The 23650-nt window shown below is 41.3% G+C and overlaps 1 protein-coding gene across 3 annotated transcripts; it reads left to right on the top strand.

Moving 5' to 3' along the window:
- Nucleotides 1–332: 332 nt before the first annotated feature.
- Nucleotides 333–20281, top strand: ssh1b (slingshot protein phosphatase 1b). 3 transcript variants are annotated; one of them, XM_085279546.1, is made up of 15 exons: nt 333–708; nt 2132–2169; nt 7304–7404; nt 9479–9543; nt 10364–10485; nt 10563–10631; nt 10999–11064; nt 12186–12380; nt 12682–12775; nt 13264–13392; nt 13536–13582; nt 14535–14681; nt 14791–14991; nt 15139–15775; nt 15938–20281. In XM_085279546.1, the coding sequence occupies exons 1-15, from the start codon at nt 628–630 to the stop codon at nt 16532–16534; spliced, it is 2589 nt and encodes an 862-aa protein (XP_085135672.1). In that variant the 5' UTR covers nt 333–627; the 3' UTR covers nt 16535–20281. The 3 variants fall into 3 exon arrangements, with proteins under 3 accessions (XP_085135672.1, XP_085135674.1, XP_085135673.1); XM_085279548.1 differs by lacking the exon at nt 333–708 and adding an exon at nt 1506–1556; XM_085279547.1 differs by lacking the exons at nt 333–708; nt 2132–2169 and adding an exon at nt 4664–4735.
- The last annotated feature ends 3369 nt before the right edge of the window (nt 20282–23650 follow it).

Below are 23650 nucleotides of genomic sequence, written 5' to 3'. Positions count from 1 at the left end.
TTCTTACCAATGAATGCAGAAAGGTTTTCTGTAATATTTTCATCTATAAATATTATATAATAAATATAAAATTAATCGGTTTTTGTTGTCTTAAAAACGTCCTCTCACAAACACTATGTTTCATAACGTGAGCACATTTTTATAATTATCATTAAATATCGTGAATATTTGTTTTTGGGAGTTCCTAGTCTGGCCTGTCACCTTGACAACATTGGCCCAATGACAGCGCACACGCGAACTAGGCCAGCCAATCACAGGCATCCGGCAAAGCTGCATGTCATTTCTGCCCCGCTTGCAACCTGCGCTGTGTTTTTGTTTGTCTGTCTGCACACCAGCGAAGAAATCACAGAGTCTGCTGCTGCTGGCGCGGAACGAAAACCCAGGAACTCTCTCTTCTCTCACTTTCCGCCCATGAGGACTCCGGTAACCGCAGAGGACGCACGGAGCAGGACCGAAAGGGAGCACGGCCGGGGCAGTGGAGTCAGGTGCTGCTGCTGGATGAGAGTCTGACTAGGCATTTTCTCCCCGGTGACAGCGACAATCTCAGCGGCGCATCTTCCCGGATAGGCGCTCCTCCTCCCCTCCCCTCCCTTCCCTTCTCCTCTCCTCTCCTGCAGCTCACTGACCATGGCTCTGGTGACACTGCAGCGCTCTCCCACCCCCAGTGCTGCATCGTCGGCTAGCACGACCAACAGCAGTGCGGGGGAGGTGAGTGGAAATGCCGGGGGGCTGGGTCTTTGTGTGTGTGAGGGGGAAGACGCCAAGAATGCGCCCACGGGAGTGTGTAAAACAGGTTGGGTGGCGTTTGCGTTTGATATCCTGCAGGAAAGGGTTAACCTGGTTTCCGTCATAGTGCGTGTGTCCAAATGTGTGCGCTTGTGTGCTGCAAACTTGATATATTGTTACAACAGGGAGTTGTTTGTGGCTACTGTGGCAGGGGATTTGTAAACAAAAATCCTGCAGAGGGGGAGGGGACGGAGGGGGAAACGGAGGGGGGCTGTCGGATTTAGCTGTCAAGACACAAAGTGCTCGTTTTGCTGCTGCACAAACATTCGCAGGTCTCGGTGTTGCCGAGGTTTTTATTTGCGAGTAGTGCGGTCACCAATTTGGGAAGGAGGTCCTTAAATGTGGGGAGAGCGAGCCAAGTGTTTTTGCGAACTTCTAGAAATTTCAGAATAGCTCAGATCCATAACTGCACCGTGAAAATGCGCTTGGCCCTCACCGAGACGTCAAATCCCGCGCAGCACCACGCAGACAAACCGATAAGCTCCGTGCTCCTTGTTTCCAAGTTACATAGCAGGAAGAAGGGTTGTTGGTTCTAGTCGGGTTGCGTGGAGAAGTGATGCTGACTTAGTGGAGTTGGAGGCATTAAACCTCCACCTGTGAAAGCAGGGGCGTCGGTTAGAGATGGAGCACTGTTGGACGTTTTTATCCACGTGAAATCCTAACATCTGTGCTCGTGCGCCACTTTCTGGGTTTTCAGGAAAGTGGATTATGCGCTCAGAAGTAGGCTGAGGCACAAAAATAAGCAGTGACAAGCCTTGCTTTGAAGATAGGTGGGTGCTTCATCTCACCATCACTATTCTGCTAGAGTCAGCCGGCAGGAAGGAGGTGTGTGTGTGTGTGTGTGTGTGTGTGTGTGTGTGTGTGTGTGTGTGCGCGAGCGATGTCTGAATTAGTTTTTCGTTTTTTATTCCTGAAATTTGAAGGTGTCCTAAGGAGTGAGCTGTCAGCTCTTTGCAACTTCATAACAGATTAGTTCACCAGGCTGCAGAGAGTTGGCCAGCAGGTGGCGCAGGCATTCTTTCGTCCATCTCTGCATGGTCCTTGAGACGTTCAACTTATTTAAGAGCAACTGCAGCCAAAAATTCAGAAATTTCGAACAAAAAATGTAAAATCCTCTCAGTTGTAGTTGTGTGATATGTTTAGCAGGATACTCAAGCGTGTGGTCCATGTGTGTTTGGTGCCTGCATTTCTATTAATGCGAAGCACTCTTAACTTTATCCTTGTTATGAAATAGTTCTGTTCCTTTCCCACTGTTCCACTGTTCATGATCATCACAGTTTTTATTTTTTTTAGTATAAATATATTGTATGCTGTTTCAGATTCGCTCTTTTTACTTGTCTTTCAGGATTTCGGAAGCGATGATGAGAGGAAAAATAATCAGAGGTAAGACACTTTTTTTAGGTTTTTTTAACATATTTGAAGCTCTCTAGAGACGACATTTATAGCAGAATACAAAAGTATTGCGTTTCTTATAGTGGTCTTGTTTTCTGAACAACAATGCATATGGTAAATGGTAAATGGCCTGTATTTATATAGCGCTTTTCTAGTCCCTAAGGACCCCAAAGCGCTTTACATATCCAGTCATCCACCCATTCACACACACATTCACACACTGGTGATGGCAAGCTACATTGTAGCCACAGCTGCCCTGGGGCGCACTGACAGAGGCGAGGCTGCCGGACACTGGCGCCACTGGGCCCTCTGACCACCACCAGTAGGCAACGGGTGAAGTGTCTTGCCCAAGGACACAACGACCGAGACTGTCCAAGCCGGGGCTCGAACCGGCAACCTTCCGATTACAAGGCGAACTCCCAACTCTTGAGCCACGATCATCCCCATATCATACTGTTGTTATAATGAGATCTGAAATTGTAATACAGCACATAATTTTCTTTGTTTTTGGACCAATTAAAGGAGAATCGGGCTCAGGATAGTTCACTTCAGATGCATTTGCACTACGTGAAATAGAGTACATACAAGGCAGCAAACCTGACACTGACTTAACAGCTGTAATGATGGAAGTCAGCATCTCAGCTTTGTCCCAGGAAGCTGACAGGATAAAGAGTGGCTAACGTTCAGCTTCATTATGTACTTGCATTCGTACATTCACCTCCACTGCCTGAAACAAGCTGCTCTAGCACCTCTCCCTTTAAGGTCACCTTGTCCTTAAGCCAGCTTTTTTCCTATTGGCTCCCTCTCACAAACAGAAGGTATGAAGTGGGTGGATGGGGTTTCTGTGTACAAGCCAGGCTATTTGTCTGATATGGCCATATAAGGAAGTCCCGTTTGACATCATAAAGAGCCAGGAGTGTTTACTTGCATATACGCTGACCTTTGGTGACATGAGCAGCCTCCACCATGGCGATTATATTACTGTAAAAGATGTAAGGAGAAGCATTATAGGTGCACTTTAGTCACATGTGAAATACTTTGTATGCCTGTTTTGAAAAATATTTTAGAGATCAAAATTGGACTGCACAGAAACGCAGGAAGTAAACAGGTCTGATCGGAATTTGGGTATGTTTAGTGTATCTTTAGTTTTTTTTAATAGGTGCCTGCTGAATTTGACTATTTCTGCCAAATGCTTCTGTGCAATAGATAATATACTAGATGTCAGGAAGGGTTTGTCGGTATGGATAGTAAACATTAAAAAAAACATGTATACTTTCAAAAAAGAGAGTGAAAAAGGAAGGTTTTAAAAGATGAATGATAATTATTGTATTTAATAGTATTTTCATCAGGCCTGCAGTGGGAATATCTGCAGTAAGCGCAATGCAAAAGCGTTCCTGAAGATGAATTAATAAAAAGAGGGAGGAAAGAATTCCCACATGCCATGCATACTCAGCGTGTGACTTATGACCTTACTGAATAATTTGTTAACAAGCTGAAAATCCTTTTTTCTACGTATTTCAATTGTATATCACAGATTTTCCATCCATCATGGCGAACTATTTAAACACAAAAAAGTATCACTGCAGCGGCAAGATGATGCAGTAATGCATGAATACATTAGTGGCAAAATGAATGCATCTAATAGTTTTTTTGTGTGTGTCTTTAATGGAAACGATTTAAATAAAAGTAAATAAGCTGAACCAGGAAAATTAATGCTATTAAATTTTATACATTAATGTCTTTATTTGATTTTTTTTTCCCTGGTGGCCTGTGAGTCATAATGAGTCACATACTTATGTTTGATTTTTGGCCCCGGTTTCTCAGAGCTGTCAAGGAGAAAAATCTGCTGGACGAACAGTTGATTTAACTTGACAAGGCTTTAAAAAATGTTTCTCGCACTCCGTTGCATAACAGAGCGCATAAACCGCTGTCCCCGCTCAGTCACGAGGCTTTTCTTTAATCAACTTGACGTCACAAAAATCATGACTTGTGTCAGCAAAGCTTCGGCACAGACTGCCTTTGTGCTCGTGTTTGTGCGTGTGGGTTTGTCAGAGTTGAAACGGTCGTATCATGCTTTGAGCTTCTCCGCGGTTCGCAGATTCATCAGCGTGTAGTCTTAATTTAGAATTCTGCATGTCAAACTTGAGACTGACGCCAAGTAACAACCCCCCCCCCCCCCCACCCCCGTGCGCCCTCCCCTCCCTGGAATGAATGATGGTATTGTGGCCGGGCGTTGCATACGGAGAGCCGATTGCTGAATCACGAACTGTGAAAGAGGAGACGGGGGAGCCAAATCTGAACGGAACCCGGCGGCACAGATCCGGAGGTTTCAGGGTTTGGGATGGAAAGAAAGCTGAAAGGGGAAGAGAGGAAGGACAGGCAGGTTCAACCCAAACACGCTGTGCAGAGGTAGATGTTAATAAGAGGGAGGGGGAGTGGGGCGTTTTGACTGAGAGAAGATGCTTCTGGTCATAAAATCCTCAAATAAAGACATGCTCACCGTGCTGCCTCACTTTGTGGAGAAAGCTACTTGGACTCGGACGGAGATCTGCCGCATGTAAGTCTTCACAGCAGCACAAACAAGATCATTCTGTATACTAGATCCGTATTAGCAACAATCTGCAAACAGTGGCAGTATAGAATATGTGAGCTCTTTTACTTTAAAGTCATGAAAACATTTGTAGGAGAAGCAAGCGGCTTTAAAATCTACATCCTAAGTCTTATTCTGATGGTTGAGAATTGGGTTTTTCTTCGTGCTCAGTCCTTTACCCGGTCACGGTGTGAATTTGTTCAGGGATTCTGTTTTTTTTTTTAAAGCTAAATCCTCCGTGACTTCGTCTCATTCGTCTTCTACATACAGTTGAAGAGGATTAATGATAGCACGTTGCAGTGGAGCTGAAACAAAAGGCCTTGTGATGGCCCCACTCAGTCATACCAGGCTTTGTGTGTTTTTGGTCAAGAGAGGAATGAGACCGTGGTCGAACAAAGCTACACACTGTTCTGTGTGAGAAAATACGCTGAAGCTCTCCTCCTGCTTAGTGCAGCCTTCATAACAAAGTCATGACCCAGGAGTGCTTCATTCAGCACAGGTGGGCCGAGCAGAGGAAGTCTGAACGTTTGAGTGCATGTAGATAGCTGAGTGTGTGTGTGTATGTGTGAGGTGCATAAAGGTCAACAAACCCAATCAAGTGGAGTCTGGTCACCATTACTGTTAAAACTAAGGGCTGTTAAATGTGCTGGATCAGGACTCTGCTGACTTTCAGTCCCAGATGAGCCATCCGTCCTGCTCAGTGATCCAAACAGGACTAAATAAGAGAAGTACCTGCTCACGCTGTGTGCTGTGTCCCGACAGGCCTTTCATACGTTACTGGTGTGTGACTTCAGCTTAAATTTGGCCAAATGTGCAACACAATGGAGTATCTGCACTCACCTGTTTACAGGAGGTACAGCAGGTCAGTCAGTTAAAGCCAAATCATTGTTTTTTTTTTAGTAAACAGAATCACTTTGGACTTCAGGATTTTGTAATGAAATGAGGACCGTAAGGACGTCATTTCAGAGTACAGGATATTGTATAGAGCAAAAAAAGAAGTCTTTTCAGAATAATGGCTCATTGTGTGCACAGTTAGGGTTGAATTTTATGAAGTTTTATTTTTCAGCTTTAACAATTTTAGTTTAACAACCTTATCACCAAATGTTTACATTTATGTTTATATTTTGAAAGTACGCTGACAATTTTTGACATTGTCTTTTCTGATTTATAACTGCTATTTGTTATTCTTACTAAGACAAAGTTTAAAGTGTGTTTTCAAGCTGAACTGCATCGGTTTAAATCAGCTGATGGCGCCGAAGTAATGTCAGAGCTGAATTTTAGAAAATGTTTTCTTGTTTGTTTGTTTTCATTTGATTCTAAAGGCTGTTGGTTTAGTTTAGTTACATCTGCCAGTGAGGCTATGTGATTGTTTGAGGTTGTCAGTCTGTTGTTAGCAAGATTGAAACAGAGGTGGAGTTTGGCCCGGTGTGAGGGGGAATTAACTTTTGGGGTTGGTGTGTTTGCTGCTGTGAATTCAGGAAATTTTGAAAGGATTCTTTTACCATTGTAGACAAAGCCAAAAAAAAAAACTTAATTTACGCCATTTTGGACAAAGGTACTGGTCCAGCTGCTCGAACACCGTAGCCCATGCGATGAAGCTCCTGGCGCAGCACGTTTCTGTGCTGATGTTAATGCCCGAGGAGGTTTCTCTGCAGATGTTGAGTCAGCAGACTTTCATGCATCAGGACTCAGTGACCCTGCTCTTCAAGGGTTTGTGGTCTGCCACTTCATTGGCTGAGTTGCTCAACTTACAGTCAGTAGTGGATTAAAAAAAATCCACAAACTGACTTGTTGCAACAGCGGCATCGTGTTACAGTAACACGCTGGAATTCAGTGACCTCTTTAGAACAACCTTTTCTTTTACAAATGTTTGTAAAGGCAGACTGCATGGTTCGCCTGAAGATTTGTTTATATAATACATCTTCACAAATGCATATCAGAGTAAAATATGAGAAAATATATCATTTTGTAGTTCTCCAGAAAATAACTGAGTTATCCAAATCGTGACGTCCTTCTGGATCCAGGGTGGGAATTTATGCACGCTGTGGAGGGAATTCTCTTCTTCTGCTCTTATTTTGCTGTTTGAATTCACTTTCTTCACTTCGTGATTAAATCCTTCATGATAAAATACTGGAGGAGATGCCATTTTCTTTTTCTATTTCAGTCCATAATAATAATAATAATAATAATAATAATAATAATAATAATAATAATAATAATAATAAAGACTGAGAATGGAGTTAAAGTACAACAGATGTGATGTTTTTCAAGGAAGTGAGATTATTTAAACTTATTGCAGCTCAACAGATTTTCCACGAGGCAGTCCGTTCTTTGTGACTTTTAGCTTGGCATACGTGAGCTGGTTAGCTGTGAGCGCTACCATGCAGCCCAACTTGCTGCCATTTGATGAAAGTTCAGTATTTCTTGTGGTTGGATTTTAGGGTATAGAATGACAAATTTGGCTGCTTATGGCCAAAGTGTAGTTGTGTCCAGGCATCAGCATCACTGAATTCCTTTTGCACATCTACTTTTCAGCCTCAGCGAGAGCTTCTTCATGGTCAAAGGAGCCGCCCTCTTCCTCCAGCAAGGTGGCAGCACGCAAGGACCAAAGACCCCGACCCACCACAAACATGCAGGTGGGAACAGAGTCACGCAAAAACACACAAAGCTTTGTGTTTTTTCTCTTTTACCTATGTTCACTGCACAAACAAGACCCCAGACAAAAGCAAATGTGTATTTGCCGAGTCTTTTCTCCGTGTTTGTGGGTTTTGTTTGTGTTTAGTCTGAAGCATCACATAATTCGGTCTGACCCGAAGAGCCCTGCAGTTCAACGCCAGGCTTACATAGACTGTTTCATACAAGAGCACTCAGAGGGCACAACTCCCCCATAAGGCCAAGCGTTATGCTAAAACTTTGATGTTTTTATGATGACGCCAGCATTGTTACTATGGAAATCTAGTGCAGTATATTAATCTTTTTGTGTCATATAATGTTGTATGGAAAAACAACCTTATATTGTTTTAAAGAAAAAACAAAGTAAGTGCTGATGTCCCCCAATAAAAAATGAAAGTTTGGTTCAATGGAAAATGAAGCTTTTTCCCAATTCGTGTGGCCCTGACCTTTGACCTATGACCTGCTGCAAGGTCAAAGGTCAGGGCCTTTGACATTTTTCTTGGTCAAAGGCCCTAAAAATGTATTATTTTTATTATCTTTGATTGGAGCAGAATAGGCTGAAACGTTTGGCCTTTATAAACTGTAAAAACTTCAGACTTTAAGCTATAATAATGCGGTTGTGACTGAACCAGTTGCTAAACTTTATGGCGTTGTTGTAATGTTGTAGGGTGTGGTATTGAAAATATAAAAGCGGCATTGTACAGCTCTCTGCATGCTCTTTCATGAGATATATTACTCAATACAGTTCCTTTGATAGTTTTTGGGTGGGCGCCACTTTAGCTCAGTGGGTGAGCGTGTCCACATGCGGCATGACCAGAGTGTTTTCTCCCTCTCTTTCTCCCCAGTTTTCTGTCTTCACATTGCTATACTATCTAAAAGAGGCAAAAAAAATAGCCTTTAAGGATGATAAAATTTGACTGGGCACTAACAATAAGGTTGAGGGGAAATGCTTAGCTGCCTAGGTACTCATGTCCCCCAAGCTGTAGAATATTGTTGTGAAATTTGAAGACGATCCATAAAAACAATCGTGAGTGGCATAAAGTTTTTACTGATTTTCACATTTGGGGTGACCTTTACCTGCTTTAACCAAAGTTAAATCAGCTGTTGTTGGCATCTGCCATCACACAGAATTAGAAAATGATATCTTGAAAACTGTGGATGCTAGACCGCTAACAAACAGACCGACAGACAGACAAGCAAACAGTCGATTACAAACTCCGTCCCTTTGGGGGAAGAACGATCAAGTCTCAAACTGTGTGCTTGTGCTCATTTCCAGCTTCACCGTTTAATTATTAGACTCACCTAATAATGTCTGCATGCTCCATAGTTCAAAACAATCCTTTATGTAATTTATGTTTAAAATCTTTGGAAATGTGTTTAAAAACTGTTGAAATATGAACCTAACAGACTGAAACTGTGAGGTTGCCATTCAGCTCTATCAGTGACTGCCATTCGTGCTTGTCTCTCTGCCAGTCTCTTTCACTAACACTCTTTGGGTTTATTTTGTGTGTGTCTATAAAATTGTGGGCAAGGGCAGGAAAGGTCAAGTCAGTTTGTAAAAACCTCTGCTAAATATTTACTTCAGCACAGCTGGGAGGTTAAACGATTTGGATTTATCTTCATTGTGAGAAATGTGCAAAATTTTCCTCCCACTGAAGAAAACAATAGAAAAAGCTGAATGGTCAGTTTGTAGTTGACCTTCGGAAAGTCCAGAAATCACGTCTCTAAAGCTCATGTCTGATTAAAGTGTATATTATCTATATTGTTAGTGCGATCTTCAGTATGTCTGTCAGCTGATTATTGTTAGTTTCAGTTGTTATATTTTATGCAAATAAACATACAGAAGCATGAAATCCACTTCTTTGCCATGGTAACCAAGCAAAATCCTGTCCATATCAGACGACAACACTGTGACGCTGACCTTCAGCCAGTCTGGCATGCAAAACGCAGTTTAATCAGTTCCCACGTGAGGAAAAATGTGAATTATGTTAAAGGCATTGTTGTTGAATCATTTCACAGTCTGCGTTTCACTTTCAGGTGATTTGCCTCAACATCTGCAGGTCATGTTTAAGATTCTCCGGTCTGAAGATCGCATTAAGCTGGTCAGTACAAACATGTTGCCATGTGTTGCTTTGTTTTTGTTGCTGGAAGCGTTCATTTCATTTATTTGATTCAGCAAAGATGAAATCAGAGACTTAAAAGTAAAGACCTGCTCCACTAGTTAACTGAGTGTTTTTATAGTAATGTGCAAAAGTCTTGAGCCCAATAACCTGTCTTTATATTTAGCTTCAAAAGTTCTCCAGGCTTTCTGAAGGTCTTTCAAGGGTTATCTTTGGACACTGGCTGCTTTTCCATTCACTTTTAGTCCAGTCATTACACCTGATCATTTTCAGAGAAATCTTTTATAGAAAGTACATAATATGTTCCAATTTGTTTAGAATCTATGCATCTATGAAAAATGTCATGGATAACACAGTTTGACAGGCTTAAATTTGTATGTTTGTGTTAACAAGGTGATTCCCACAGAGCTATTAGCCAAAAACTTGTAGTGTCATGTACTGTTCACTACCGCCTCATTACAAATGGTCTCAGTGGTGGCTGTCAAGAAGCTATTCTTAAGGAAGAGAAACGGTAAAGAACTGGCGTGTAGATCATTGTTGTGATGGCAGATCCATCCATCCATGAAACAAAAAATAATAGAAGAGCAGGAATAGGCCAAACACCTGGGATTGCAAACATATGTAAAAACACAGATGTTGTTCCTGAGCTTGCAAAAAAGTTTCGTTTTTGAAAAGAGCTGGGGTTTTTACCCAATCAAATCTGCAGAATAAATCCAGAATGTGGCCACATTTTATTGTTATCCAGCAGTACTGCTGTAGAGTCCAGACGCAGTGTTTTGCAGTCTCTCCTTTTGTCGTGCAGGCTGTGCGGTTAGAAAGCAGCTGGACAGATCGAGTGCGCTATATGGTGGTTATCTACACCACTGGCCACCAAGATACAGAGGAAAACGTCGTCCTGGGAATGGACTTTACAGATAAGGACAGGTAATTAGTCTCTCTGCACGTGCACATTTTACCTGTTTTAATGAGATTTGTTAACCTCATGTTGTTGTGATCTACAGTAAGAATTGCTCTATTGGGATGGTGCTGCCGCTGTGGAGCGATACCAACATACATTTAGATGGAGATGGGTAAGTTTCACTTTGCCACATGCAGAGAACAAAAACACTAATGGATGTTTTCATTCTGATCACTTCAAAATATGAGACAAGGGTTTTCTAGCGAGGCTCATTTCGAGCCTATTCTTTAGGCTTTAGTGCCCACCAGTGGCAGTGGAGGGAGTTACACAGATTTTTTTTTTTCCTCTGTGTGATAACAGTTCTTGCTGACCTGTTAACATTGTCCCTGCCTCTGTAAGCTGGAGGAATGTTCCACTGTTTGGTGTCCTGAATAGACCCCATGGACGAGCCCTGTCCAGTCTGTGTTTACATCCCCCTCATTACTCTTCACCTCAGTCCAAACTAATCTCCTTCTCCGGCTTTTCTTCTTCTTCACTAGAGGCTTCAGTGTGAGCACAGCAGGGCGGTCACATGTCTTCAAGCCTGTGTCTGTGCAGGCCATGTGGTGAGTTCTTCATGTCTGTCTAGAAGTGTGGTTGTGTTAATACGCCGTTACCCAACATTTTTGCCAAAGTGATTGGGAATTGAATTTAAAATCAGTTAAAAATGTGTACATTTGTTTGTGTTAACTTGGAGGATACGGTTCGTGTCTTTGTGCAAGTTGTGAAGGTCTGTTACAGTTGTGCTCAGACATTTACATACACTCATCACAGGCATGGATGTCATGGGAATTTTGGGACTTTTAAGGATTTCTTGGAAATTAGGTGCACACATATCAACAAATATCAAATATAAGCAATGAAGAGCTTCAAAGAACTCTGTGAAGATCTAAGAAGGAAAATTGTGAATTTACACAAGTCTGTTGAAGCCATTGTTAAACATCTGCAGATTTTAGGATCATTAGTTCAAACAACTGTACATAAGTACAAGTTATTCAGATGTGGCATTGCTTTGCCGCAGTGTAGAAGAAGACCCAAACTGTCACCCTCAGATGAGAGGAAATTGATTAGGATGTTCAGGAACAACCCAGGAACCATCAAACCTCAATCTTGCCATGAACACTGCAGCTGTCAACCATGGTGGTGGCAGCATCGTGTTCTGGTCTGCCAGTGCTACTGTTATGTTGCACAGTGTGGATGAAATAATGAAGGAGGAGGACTACCTCCCAATTCCTCAACTTCATTCAAGGTTTAATCAACTTCAATCTTGAATCAGCAGCTAGACATTTGAAACTTAGACACAGTTAACTAGGTGTTATAACAGGATAATGATTCAAAACACAGCTCAAAACTGGTTTTGGAATGAAGAAAGCAGCGGATTACGCTTAAAACCGACCAATTTAAATGAACCAATTCTTGTACGTCTTGATGGTCAAATATTCACTCAGAATTATGTCAGAAGCTTTTTGATGGCTACCAAAATCTTCTGGATACATCTTGTTTAGATACTTTACCTTTTATATATTTGAGTCTGTTTTCCACTGATGACACTCCTACCACACTCTGTGTATGTGAGCGTTCACATGCCACCTTCTGGTCAGCTGACAAAATTACCAATAATGTGCAGGTTTCCCTTCTGTTCAATGGGGATCTTTAGCAGTTAAAAGTTTGCGTCATGTTCCTGCAGGTCCGCCCTGCAGGTCCTCCATAAGGCATGCGAGGTGTCCCGCCGGTTCAACTACTTCCCAGGGGGCATTGCTCTCACATGGATGGCCTTCTACGAGAGCTGCATCACCTCCGAGCAAAGCTGCATCAATGAGTGGAATGCTATGACCGACCTGGAGAGCACCCGGTCTGATTCTCCCACCATGTTCGTCGACCAGTGAGTACCCAGCATAGCAACTCACCTCATGTAATGAAGGAAAAACGGGCACATCTTTTAAGTCATGCAGTACTAATTAATTATCCTGTATTTTTCAAAGAAGATTTAAACAGATCTCATGCAGCCAAACAGATCATAGATCAAACGTGCCTGCGCCGTGTGTCTTTAGTCGTAAATTTATATGCTTTGGACACGAGCTGCTGTTCTTCTGTTTCTGGCCTTTGTCTTCATCAGTGGGAAACACTGTTATGCAAATTTTCATTCAGACCACAGCACTGATGCATTGACTCATTATGTGCAGGCCAACTGAGCGAGAGAGAACTGAATGTGCCATTAAAGCCAAACTACGCAACATCATGATGTTTCAAGACTTGGAAAACATCACCTCAAAGGAGGTACGTGCCGAATCAGTATTTGTCATTCAACGGGCAAGGAATGGTCTAAATTTTCTTTTATTTTCACGTTTTAGGAAAGAATACACTAATTAAAGATTCAAATTAGCTGTCTATAAAAGTTTAAGTGTGTTTTCCTCAATAACTAGTCACTGCCGATCTTTGTTTTTATGCATTCAGGCAAAAGGCCTTATTTTAATCTCTTCAGCACAAAACAAGTTTTTTGTTTGTTTTTTTGCATTTTTGCTAAATAAAAATTAAAAAACTATTTTCCCAGAGCAGGCAGCACTACGTGTTTTATTTGTCAGATTTTTACACTTTTACACTTTTTACACTAAGGGATTTGCCTCCTGGGATGAACCAGGGACCTTTTGTTTGTAGAACCTTTACAATATTAAATAAAGGTACCAATGCTTAACCTGTGGTTGGTAATGCATTTGGAAACCATGTTTTTAAGAAAGTGGGGGTTCATGTTAATTCCTCATCCTCAGATCCGTAACGAGCTGGAGCAGCATATGAACTGTAACCTCAAAGAATACAAGGAGTTTATAGACAACGAGATGCTTTTGATCCTGGGTCAGATGGACAAGGCTACACTTATCTTTGACCATGTCTATTTGGTGAGTTGTTTGCATCTTGTAGTATAATTTAGAATTCTGTATACCCGCCCTCCATACTGATAGCCAAATACTCTTTCACTGTGGTATATAGTTGGTTTAAATACAGTTATTCTGTGTAAGTTTCGGCCTTTCTTCCTCTCTAGGGCTCTGAGTGGAACGCTTCCAACCTGGAAGAGCTACGTGAGTGTGGGTGAGCTGAGAGCTTAACACTAACCAAAGAATCTAACCTATTTTTCTTGGTTTAATCCCACTTGTCTAATTCTCATTTATGTGTCTCTTGTTATTCCTATAGACATATAATTGCAAAGTCTGTTAAAATCAGACCAAATTTAAGTGCTTGACTTAACTTTGTGCTTGAAGTTAAGTATGAAAATATGCAGAGCTTTAGTAATAACCATAGATTGCATATAGATTATGAATATTGGCGTCATGCATTACTTAATGTAGTTTGGATTTGAGCTTTGTGGCCATGGCTGTCTTGGTGTTTAAAGACCAAACATCACAAGTGAGGCCAGGATCTGGCTGAGAAACTGAAGGAGAGTTCTCTTGTGGTAGAGATCTGTCAGTCACAAGGGTGCTATACCCTACACCTTACTGTTATTTCTCTACATTGCACCACAATTTACACAATTAACATGTTGTATTCAGTAAGAATTTAGACCCATCAGGAAAGTGTTTACTGATATCATACATTAACAGAGTAAAAGACCTCCCTTGTAGCCCATAGAAAATACAGCATGACTACTTTTTGCAACCAGAGGAGGCACCTCCTGCTGGCCATTAGCAAGTAATGCAGGTTTATAGCATTTGTATCTGACCTGAAGGCTACATCCAGTTTTTATATCCAGTCTATATGAACAATATGGTTCATGCTCAAACACCACATAGAAAAATAACTGCTCAAAGAAGAAAGTGCAAGAAGAAGAAAGAGAGAAGAGACTTTGGACACACGAAAGACTTTTTCTAAGTAGAATGGAGCCTTTTTGTCAAATCTAATCTTTGCTATTTGTCACAGCAAATCAAGACCTGGTTGTGGGTGAGCTCTTTCAGGACTCACTGATCTTTTTTGTTTTGTTTTTTCCTACTATGATAAAGGTCTGTGGGCAGAGGAGTAAATATTAACATGATGGGTTTTTTTGCAGAGTGGGTTTTATTCTGAACGTTACCAGAGAGATCGACAACTTTTTCCCAGGCTTGTTTTCTTACCACAATGTCCGAGTGTACGACGAGGATGCCACTGACCTGCTGGCCCACTGGAATGACACTTACAACTTTATCGTCAAAGCCAAGTGAGAGCAAAACAAACCAGTCATCTTGGGGGTGGGAGGGGGCTTGCTACTGTTGTCTAGATTCATAAAATGGGGTGAGAGTGATTTTTCTTTTCTCTTGATCCAATAGGAAGAATAATTCCAAGTGCCTGGTGCACTGTAAGATGGGGGTGAGCCGGTCTGCCTCTACTGTTATTGCCTATGCAATGAAGGAGTATGGCTGGTCTCTGGAGAAAGCCTACAACTTTGTCAAGCAGAAACGGAGTATAGCTCAGCCAAACGCCGGCTTCATGAGACAGCTGGCAGAGTATGAGGGAATTCTAGATGCCAGGTAAGCAGGTCTATGCTTTCATTAAGGTTTGCACTTTGCAGAGCCAACAGATGGAACCACTGTGTTTCATGAAGCTAATTAAGATATTATAACTCTGTGTGGTTTTAGTTATTCTAGTCACATTTAAAGCCTAATTCACCTTTGCAGCAAACAGCGTCACAACAAGCTATGGAGGCCTGGAGCAGATGAGGAGGGATCGGATGATTTGCAAGCCTCAGGCCATTGTGCCGGTGGAGGGGAAACACTCAGAGAAGAGGAAGCCTGGGGAGGCTGCGGGGCATCTCCCTGTAGGGGTATGGGTCTGGAGATGGAACCTCTAGACTCTCTTAACTATAATTATTACTTTAGACGTTTGTCAGACTCCGCACTTGACAGTGAGCCTTCCACTCCAGTTCGGGGACCCCCTCTGCTCGGTATGGAAAGAGTTTTTATTGAGATTGAAGATGTAGAGAGAGATGCCCTGCTGGAGGACGAGGGTTTCCCCATGGCCCATTTAGCCCTGCCTGGTGAGGGCACCGCAGCCCAGACCTGTGGACGCCTTGATCCCCTCGAGGACATGAGGCTGAGGCTCGAGTTCAGTACTTTGGAAGAAGAGGATGAAGAAGAAGCTAAGAAAGAGGAAGCTGAGATGGCAGCTTTGGCTCAAATGCCTGGAAATTCAGAGGGGAAGAAAATGGGGGAGGAGGATGAGAGGAGCGAGGAAAGCCGGTTAGGGTTAGCCAACCTGAACACCAACAACAGTAACCGCCTAGCAGCCAAGCGCAGCTGTCCTGCAGCTTTTGATGTGAGTTTAAAAAAAACAAAACATTTTTAGTTGAAAGATAAAGTCTTTAAGTTGCAATTTTAAACATCTATTTGTCGTAGAGGTAAATGTTGTAAAGTGAACATATTTAGTTTTCATGTGACTGACCATATGCTGCATTTTGTTCAATTTTTCTCCATTTAGGACAGTGGTAGCACAGGAAACCCTTTAAAAGTGAAGCCCTCCTATCAGTCCTGTAAGGACTGCATGCGTCTACCGCAAGGGCGGCGCTGTGACCGTCCAACAGGAGGCCGTCCCCACCGCCTTAACCCTTCCCGCCACTGCACTGTCCCTTCCATATGCATAGATCCGCCTGGAACGAATTTTGCTTCCACATCGAGTCTGCAGTCTCTTTCCAGCCCTGCAGTTGTACCACCTAACTTGATCCAGCCCTCTACTCAACTGTACCGCTGTTCCACCTGTGCCCCTGACGTCACAGCTGTTCCCCTAACCAACCACCAGAAACTGGCCTCACCCATGAACTGTGAGGAGGCGCCTCCTGACCGCAGCTCAGTGGAAACGGAGGACATGGATGAACCGCAGGGTGAACAAGTGTTAAGGGAGTGTACTGACGCCATCAGTGACGCTGAAGATTTAAAATTACAACCTGGTGGAGCAGTAGAGCTCCCGCAGCTGCAAATGCCAGGACTGGGGATAGAATTTGGTCTGGAACTGATGCGACAGAGGGCAGAGCAGCTTGAGAAGCTGCCAAGCATGGCCATGGAGGCCAGCTCTCAGTAGGACACCTGCCTTAACACGGTGGCTCAAGCAAAGATGAGATGGGGGGATGAGAAGTGGCTTGCCACTGTCTCAGTCTCTTTAATGGCTTTGAGAAGTTAAAACCTGCTGCTGTGGTACCACGAACAAAGCACTGTGCTGATCTCCACTCTAATGTCTCGGCTCCATTTAAACAAGCTGCAGAAGCTCAGTGCATTGACAGAGAGAGCTCCGTCGTAGACTTCCGGCATTGAGATCCAGATGAGGCCGATTGCTTTCACTATGTGCTTAAGGCCTGGATGCTTCAGATCGAGCCAGGGTGGAAGACTTTCCCGTGTGTTTGAGGCCGCCGTGGGCTATTCGAACTGCCTTTCTCACCACACGTGCAGGATCATCCCCTTTTCCCACTCCCCAGCCGAGACGAGCATTACGCCGCCATGTTGCCATCAGAAGACAAGTTTCAGTGCAGCAGTGGCAGTTCGTAACATCTAGTTGTGGTTCCTTTATGACTCCTCAGAGTGCTTTATTTAAATGTCGATGAAAAGAAAAATACAGAAGTAGCACGCTTCTGTCAGTGTACTCTGTTTCCAGTATTCATGGAGGAGCTCAATAAGTAATTATAGCTGAGCCACTGTTTCCTCATATTACTACAGATAACTGAACCATCACTGAGCTTAACTTATATTTTACCTGCTGCAGCTGCTTTTGCATCGTGAGAGAACATTTCATGTGAAAGCATACTAGTTTATATGAAAGAAAAAAGTGGATGTGACCGTAGCCTTTTTAATGCCTCTTTGTGAAGCACCGTACCTCGGGCCAGGAGCGTCTCAGACTGTTTTTGGTCAAAGACTGTTTTGTTCTTTCTGCTCAGCGGCTACTTCACCCTGACCTCCTCCAATAAAGTTAATCTAATCATGTACTGAAAGCGCTTAGTTTAGTCCACGCATGACTTTGCAGTATTACATAACATATCTCCAACACATTTACACACAAATGTATCGAACAACAACAAACTTCTACTTGAGTTTTTTAGCATTTGATTTTCTAATAATTGGTTACATTGTAAGTAACAACAAAAAAAGGTGCATTCGTTTTTCAAGTGGATGTTGAATTGATTCAGCCTAACCTGATCAATCATCTTATGCATAAGAGAATGACAGAAGATTGAAAGGCATTTAGACCCCGAGCAACAACCAGATCATTTCTGATGTAACCAAAGCTGTAACATGCACGGACACTCGGATTGCATCCACAGATATTTTTAAATTCACACAAATCACATATACAGTAGATTATGCAGTTGAGCACAACTCTAGTATCCATTCACACCATGCACAGTCATACGAAAACAGACCAGGAAATCAAAAAAATATATTTTTTAATCTCTTGAAAGTTTAAGGGATTAGTTGCGTTTGTTCGCCGTGTCAAGTGGAGCCCATCCCTGTGTAATGTATAACTTATTTGCTCTAATGATAACATTTGATCCACGTGTCAACTGGTTATGCTGTAAAAATTTGTTCATAATATACTGTGAAATTGAAAAAAGTAACTCCAGTCACTCCTATATGAAAATCAGATGATATTTATAACTTATTGTACTGGATTTCCTTTATTTTAAATGCAGAGAAGGTAATCTATGACATCAAGATGATTGCAAAGCTTAGCACATGCAGGTTTACACACATGTGTCCCAGGCAGTTATTTCAGAGCTTTTTCTAATTTTTTATTTATACTTTCTTTCTTTTTTTGTTCTTTTTTTTTTTTTACAGTGTCGCATAGCCTAAGGCTTCTTCTGGTTTGTTTGTTTTTAAAGCTGTTTCCTAAGTGGTGTGCCACAAATCCAAAGTTGCTGTGCCACAAGGTTTATTCTCTGTAAAATTCTCTGTTTGGTTGCTCTTGTGTCGATTCCCTTACTGGCGCGCTGGGTGTGCTGCTAAAGGATGCCTGTTTGTCTGCAGAGAAAGCGTGTGCACGATGTATTACTGTGTTTAGCACTTAAGAAAAATGAAAACTGTGCAAAGAACGAATGCAAATCATTTGGTTATCTTCAACTGTGCATTTATTCTTTATTTTTGTGGAAATTTGGTTTGTTTTTAATTCGATAAGTATGAACAACAGTGCAACCTCTGTTCCTTTTTCTCCCCGGACTAACTGAATCAGAGGGAGCTGCAGGTTTGCTCCACTAATTAGATTAAAATATTTTGGTGCTCAATTTAAGCTGGTCTTTTCCTTCACATGGCCATTTGAGTGTTACGTAACACAAGATGATTGAAAGAGCTTGCAACTGAACAACTTCAAACTGAAAAGAGTTTGAATTCAGAAATTGTAACAAGTGATGAACTTGCAAAGGTTTGTGAAAGACAGATTAAGGAAATATCATATGGAGCTAAAAAACTGGTATGCTTTAATGTAAGTATGAAGCTATAGCCATTATCCAGTTAGCTTAGGTTAGTGTGATGACTGGAAGCAGAAACTAAGTTTATGGGTCTCTGTGTAATCCACCAATTTATTTCACTACTTGACATATTATCTTACTTAAAAAATGTGAAAAATCTTCTTTTTTTGTTTGTTTTTGTTGTTTTTAGTTTTCATGCTACGCTAACTAGCTTCTGACTATACCAATCAAATGCCAAGGTGGTGTTGATTTTTGTCGAAGTAAGCATACTTTATCAAATTTCAAACTATTTCTTTAATGTATTAAAGGTGGGATTCCACGTTAAGCCAGTTTTTAGCATTTTAAAGCTCTTGGCACATGGACCTGATTAAGGTTGACAAAATTCCTGCATCCCTGCACCACAGCACTATGTTTGGCTGGTTTTGTCCCTTTTTTTTCTATTTAAGTGCCTTAACCTCAGCCTTAGCTCTAACATAAAGCATCACAGGCTTTGCAAATTTTCTGTGAGTGTGTTGATGGTCTGGCTTTTTGTACATTACTTAACCTCACTCCCAATAATAACCATTACCCTTTGCAATGTATAACTTAGCACATATTATAATGTATGCAAACACACTCGAGCTCATTTACAGCAGCATCTTCTCCCTCAACGCACTTGGTGGACTTCCATTTATTAATAGCCTCTAATAATGATGTAATTGTTTGATATTGTTGAGACTTGTGGTACATTGTATTGGTTCAATAGCTGAAGAACCTTATTTGCTGGAATGAGAACTATCATTTACATTAAACTGTTAGATAGGATGAATTTATCTTTGAAATTTACCAGTCTGTACATATTTTTCTCTACAATTTGCTATTTGAGTATATTAGCTTGCAGACATGGTCAATATTTAAGAAGAAAGTATTAAAAATGCTACTGTGTATTGATAAGTACTCATAATTAAGTTCTCGTGTTTGTACCACGCAAAATATTTTATATAATCTCTAATTTAGGCAGTTTTCAGGCTCTATGGAAAATGGCTGTGTTTGTTTTATTGCATTAGTCCCAGGCATCAGGCCTCAAAATGACAATCCTACTGAAGAGCCAAGCACTGAGGACGTTAAAAACACATTGTAATGTAGGGAGGGGGGGTTATTTGAGGTATTTGAGTGTATTTATAGAGCACAAGTCAGCCCCAAAGCACGTGAGCTTGAGTGGAAGATGTAAATAAGTAAAAACCTCCCTGAGAGTAAGATTTTGTTACGTTTGATGCTTTTTGTTAACTTTTGTGTACTGTACATTGCCAATGTTCATGTGTATGCACTTTTTTTACATTTTGTTAATATGTTGTCCAGTCTAATGTTTATCATGGAAATAAACTATTTCCTCTGCATTATCTGTGTAATCAGTTGGATTTTGCATGCATCCAGTGTAGACAACACACACTAGACTAAAGAACAACTCAGTTTAAAATTTTAGCAATGCGTGTCATCATTTGTGTAAACATATAGACTCAACAGCCACTTTGTTAGTTACATCCTTTCAGCTGCTTGTTAACACAAATATAATCAGCCAGTCACATGGCAGCAACTCTGCATATTTAGGTGTGAAGACATGCTTACGATTACCTGTTGCAGCTCAAACCAAGTATGAGAATAGTGGAAAAAAGGTGATTTAAGTGACTTTGGATGTGGCATGCTAGTTAGTGCCAGACAGGCTCGTCTGAATGTTTCAGAAACTGCTGATCTACTGGGATTTTCCCACATAATCATCTCCAGTGCTTACAGAGAATGGTCTGGGGGGAAAAAAAGAAAATATCCAGTGAGCAGCAGTTCTCTGGGAAAATGGAGTCTTGATTTCTGCTGTAACATTTGAGTGACAGGGTGAGAATTAGGCGTAAACAAGATGAAAGCATGGATCCATCCTGCCTTGTATTAATGATTCAGGTGGCTGTTGGTGGTGTAATGGTGTAGGGGATCATTTCTTGGCACTATTTGTACTCCTTACTATCAATTGAGTATCATTTAAGCACCATAGACTACCTGAGTATTGTTCCTGACCATTTCCATCCTTTTATGACATCTTCTGATGGCTGCTTCTAACAGGATAGCACACCCTGTCGCAGAGCTTAAATCATCTCATACTGGTTTCTTGTACAAATGGCTTCCACACCTTTGGGTGTGGTGGAACAGGAGGTCTCATCTATGATCTGCAGCATCTGTGCTATCATGTCAACATGGACCAAAATCTCTGAGGAATGTTTCCAACATCTTGTTGATTCTTTGCAATGAAAAAATAAGTCTGTTTTGATGGGAGTTCAACCTGGTACTAGTAAGGTGTACCTATAGTTAAAAATAAAAAAAAATTTCTTTAGATGCAGTCTAGTTATGTTGGTACGTTACTACTAAAGAGAATGTAAGGGAAATGAAGCAAATCTGACCAGCAAATCTTCTGGTCTTGTCTTTCTCTTTTAGTCAAATGGACAGAGCAGAAAGCACCCTTATTGAATTAGTCAAATGAAGACGGTGTGACATCACAGGGCAGGTGACTGCTGGAGGAGCAAAAAGTCCAAAGTCCTACGGGCGTGCGAAGCATCTGTTTGAAACATCACCCTCAGTAAGTAGCTTCCTCTTTCCATCTGCTTTCTGTAAACATTTTTAGTGTTTTCATGTCAGTGGTGCTTAGATAACATTCAAAACTATGGACAGTTAATTGCTCGAGGGGAATTCAGAATAGTTTCAGAAAGTATTCATTAACAGTAAAGACTACAATAGAAAGCTAGTAGAAAAATGTATGTAACTGCCTCATGACATTTAACAACATAAGAATTTTCATTCAAGCTTTGAAAAGCTCCATTGCTGTATCACCATCTACTATCATTAGATGTTTAATATGGATATGTAATTATATAATTACATATGTATGGTAGATGTTTAATGAAAATGTTTTTCAAGTTTAAGAAACACCTTATTGGAGCGTTTAGTTTATTTAAATCCATCATGCCACCTTTAAAATTGAAGGCCATTTACCTTTTTATGACCAGCCGTACAGAAAGCTATGGAAATTTTACTGTCAGACTAGATAATGCATCTGAATATCATCCCGTTGTACTGACAGTCTGAATTTGAATTTGAGCTTGTTACTTTGTGAGTTAACACTCTAAAGGAACAGTAATGTAGTTTTAACTGGAAAAACAAAGCCTATGCAGAGACCAGGCTAATAGTTTGGGTACTCCAAGTCACAAGTCTCTTATAAACCGTGTGCCTACTATTGAAAGCATGACAGACACATGAATGGGAAATGAAGAGGGGGTGGGGGTTTAAAAGTCAGTGTCACAGATGCCTCCACCGGCTGCCCTTGTAACACAGCCATCCCAAAATAACACTTTAACACTTTAGATACAGTAAAGCTGCAAGTCGAGCTGTTTTTAGCCGCATAACAGATAACCAGAGCTGGAGAAATAACAATGAATGATGAATTACATCCTACCTTCCCATCAGACACTCACAGTATTATTAAGAGCATTATTTATTTAATTTTAGATACGTATTTAAACATATTTTTGGATGAACCACCTTCCCATTGGCTATCACTTTAGCATCACTTTATTTAATAGAATAATATATTTTTACATTCAAACAAACAGAATTATTTTTTTTAATTGGTAAAGATTCGACACAATCTTTATCTTATGTGAAGGGAGCTAAAACAGGGGTCAAGGTTCAAAGATAACAGTTCTGTTTTTATCTTATTAGGTAGGTAGACAAGCTTAAAAGAAGTGATGAGCCACTTGGTGCTCCTCAGGCGTGAAATGGCTGAAGCAGAAGTACATTCATTCCAAATCCTGAAGAGGTTTGGTCAGTTTCCTCACTCCTTTTTCAGCCAGCAAAATCCGTATTACTATGGCGATTACTCAGTGAGAAAACTTCTCATGCGGCAGCTCATGATTTGGTGTTTGAAATGAAGTCTGTGTGTGCACAAAACTACCTCATGCAACAATACACTCTCCTTGCTTTGCACTTGGTTTGCCTGAAAGCTAAGAATACCAATTCCACATAACACTGAAGCCCGTTAAGCTGTTTTCCCCTTTGTAATAATGGACCTTACACCATCCATCATCATGTCTGTGGTTAAACTCTGTTCTCATCAGACCCTGGACAAACGATTCCAGCTGACCTTTCTCTAAACCCCGTCACCAAAACAATCACAAACATTTACAGACAGTCTGAAGGCAGGCACGCACAGCACAAACACGCCTTGTCTCAGAAGCAGTAATTGACAGCGCATGACGCCTCACAAAGGCACAAGCTTGACTAAAATGTATTTTCTTGCACTCACAAATTATACAAAACATGGATTAGATGCTACTGAATGCTTATTAATGTAGTGATTTAGGTGTTATGTGTTTATTCAGTGATATTAGATTTGTTCAGACTGCCTTGTCTGACCTTGGCACCTGGCAGCTGACCTCCTATATAACTCGTCGTGTTTCCTTTTTGGCCTCCTGACTCATTGGCAGCAGCCAGACCCACTTTAATTATAGCCGCCACAGCATTCCTCTTTGACAGAATAGGAAGAGAGAGAGAGAGAGGGGCCTCAGGAGGGCAGGTGTGAACAGTGCAGAAGATTATGCAAAAATAGAGAAAGACTCAAGATAGTTGATAATGGTAGCGTCTGTTGTGTGATTTCATCTCACTGGGATGGGCAGGCAAGCCATCCGCGTGACTTCATTATGCCATGCTGAATCTTGAAGTGTCCCTAA

Source organism: Mchenga conophoros, linkage group LG7, assembly GCF_057382185.1.
Source record: "Mchenga conophoros isolate Kocher_MC1m ecotype Shallow Benthic linkage group LG7, M_conophoros_male_GT1.1, whole genome shotgun sequence".
Classification (NCBI taxonomy): Eukaryota; Metazoa; Chordata; class Actinopteri; order Cichliformes; family Cichlidae; genus Mchenga; species Mchenga conophoros.
Note: the sequence above shows the minus strand (reverse complement) of the source record. Positions and strands in the feature narration are given on the sequence as shown.

Bases quoted from the DNA above. Each gene is read 5' to 3' on its own strand.
- ssh1b (XM_085279546.1), top strand. From the start codon at position 628: ATGGCTCTGGTGACACTGCAGCGCTCTCCCACCCCCAGTGCTGCATCG. The intron at 10,486-10,562 runs GTAATTAGTCTC...TGTGATCTACAG, and splicing joins GACTTTACAGATAAGGACAG to TAAGAATTGCTCTATTGGGA. The intron at 14,682-14,790 runs GTGAGAGCAAAA...TTGATCCAATAG, and splicing joins AACTTTATCGTCAAAGCCAA to GAAGAATAATTCCAAGTGCC.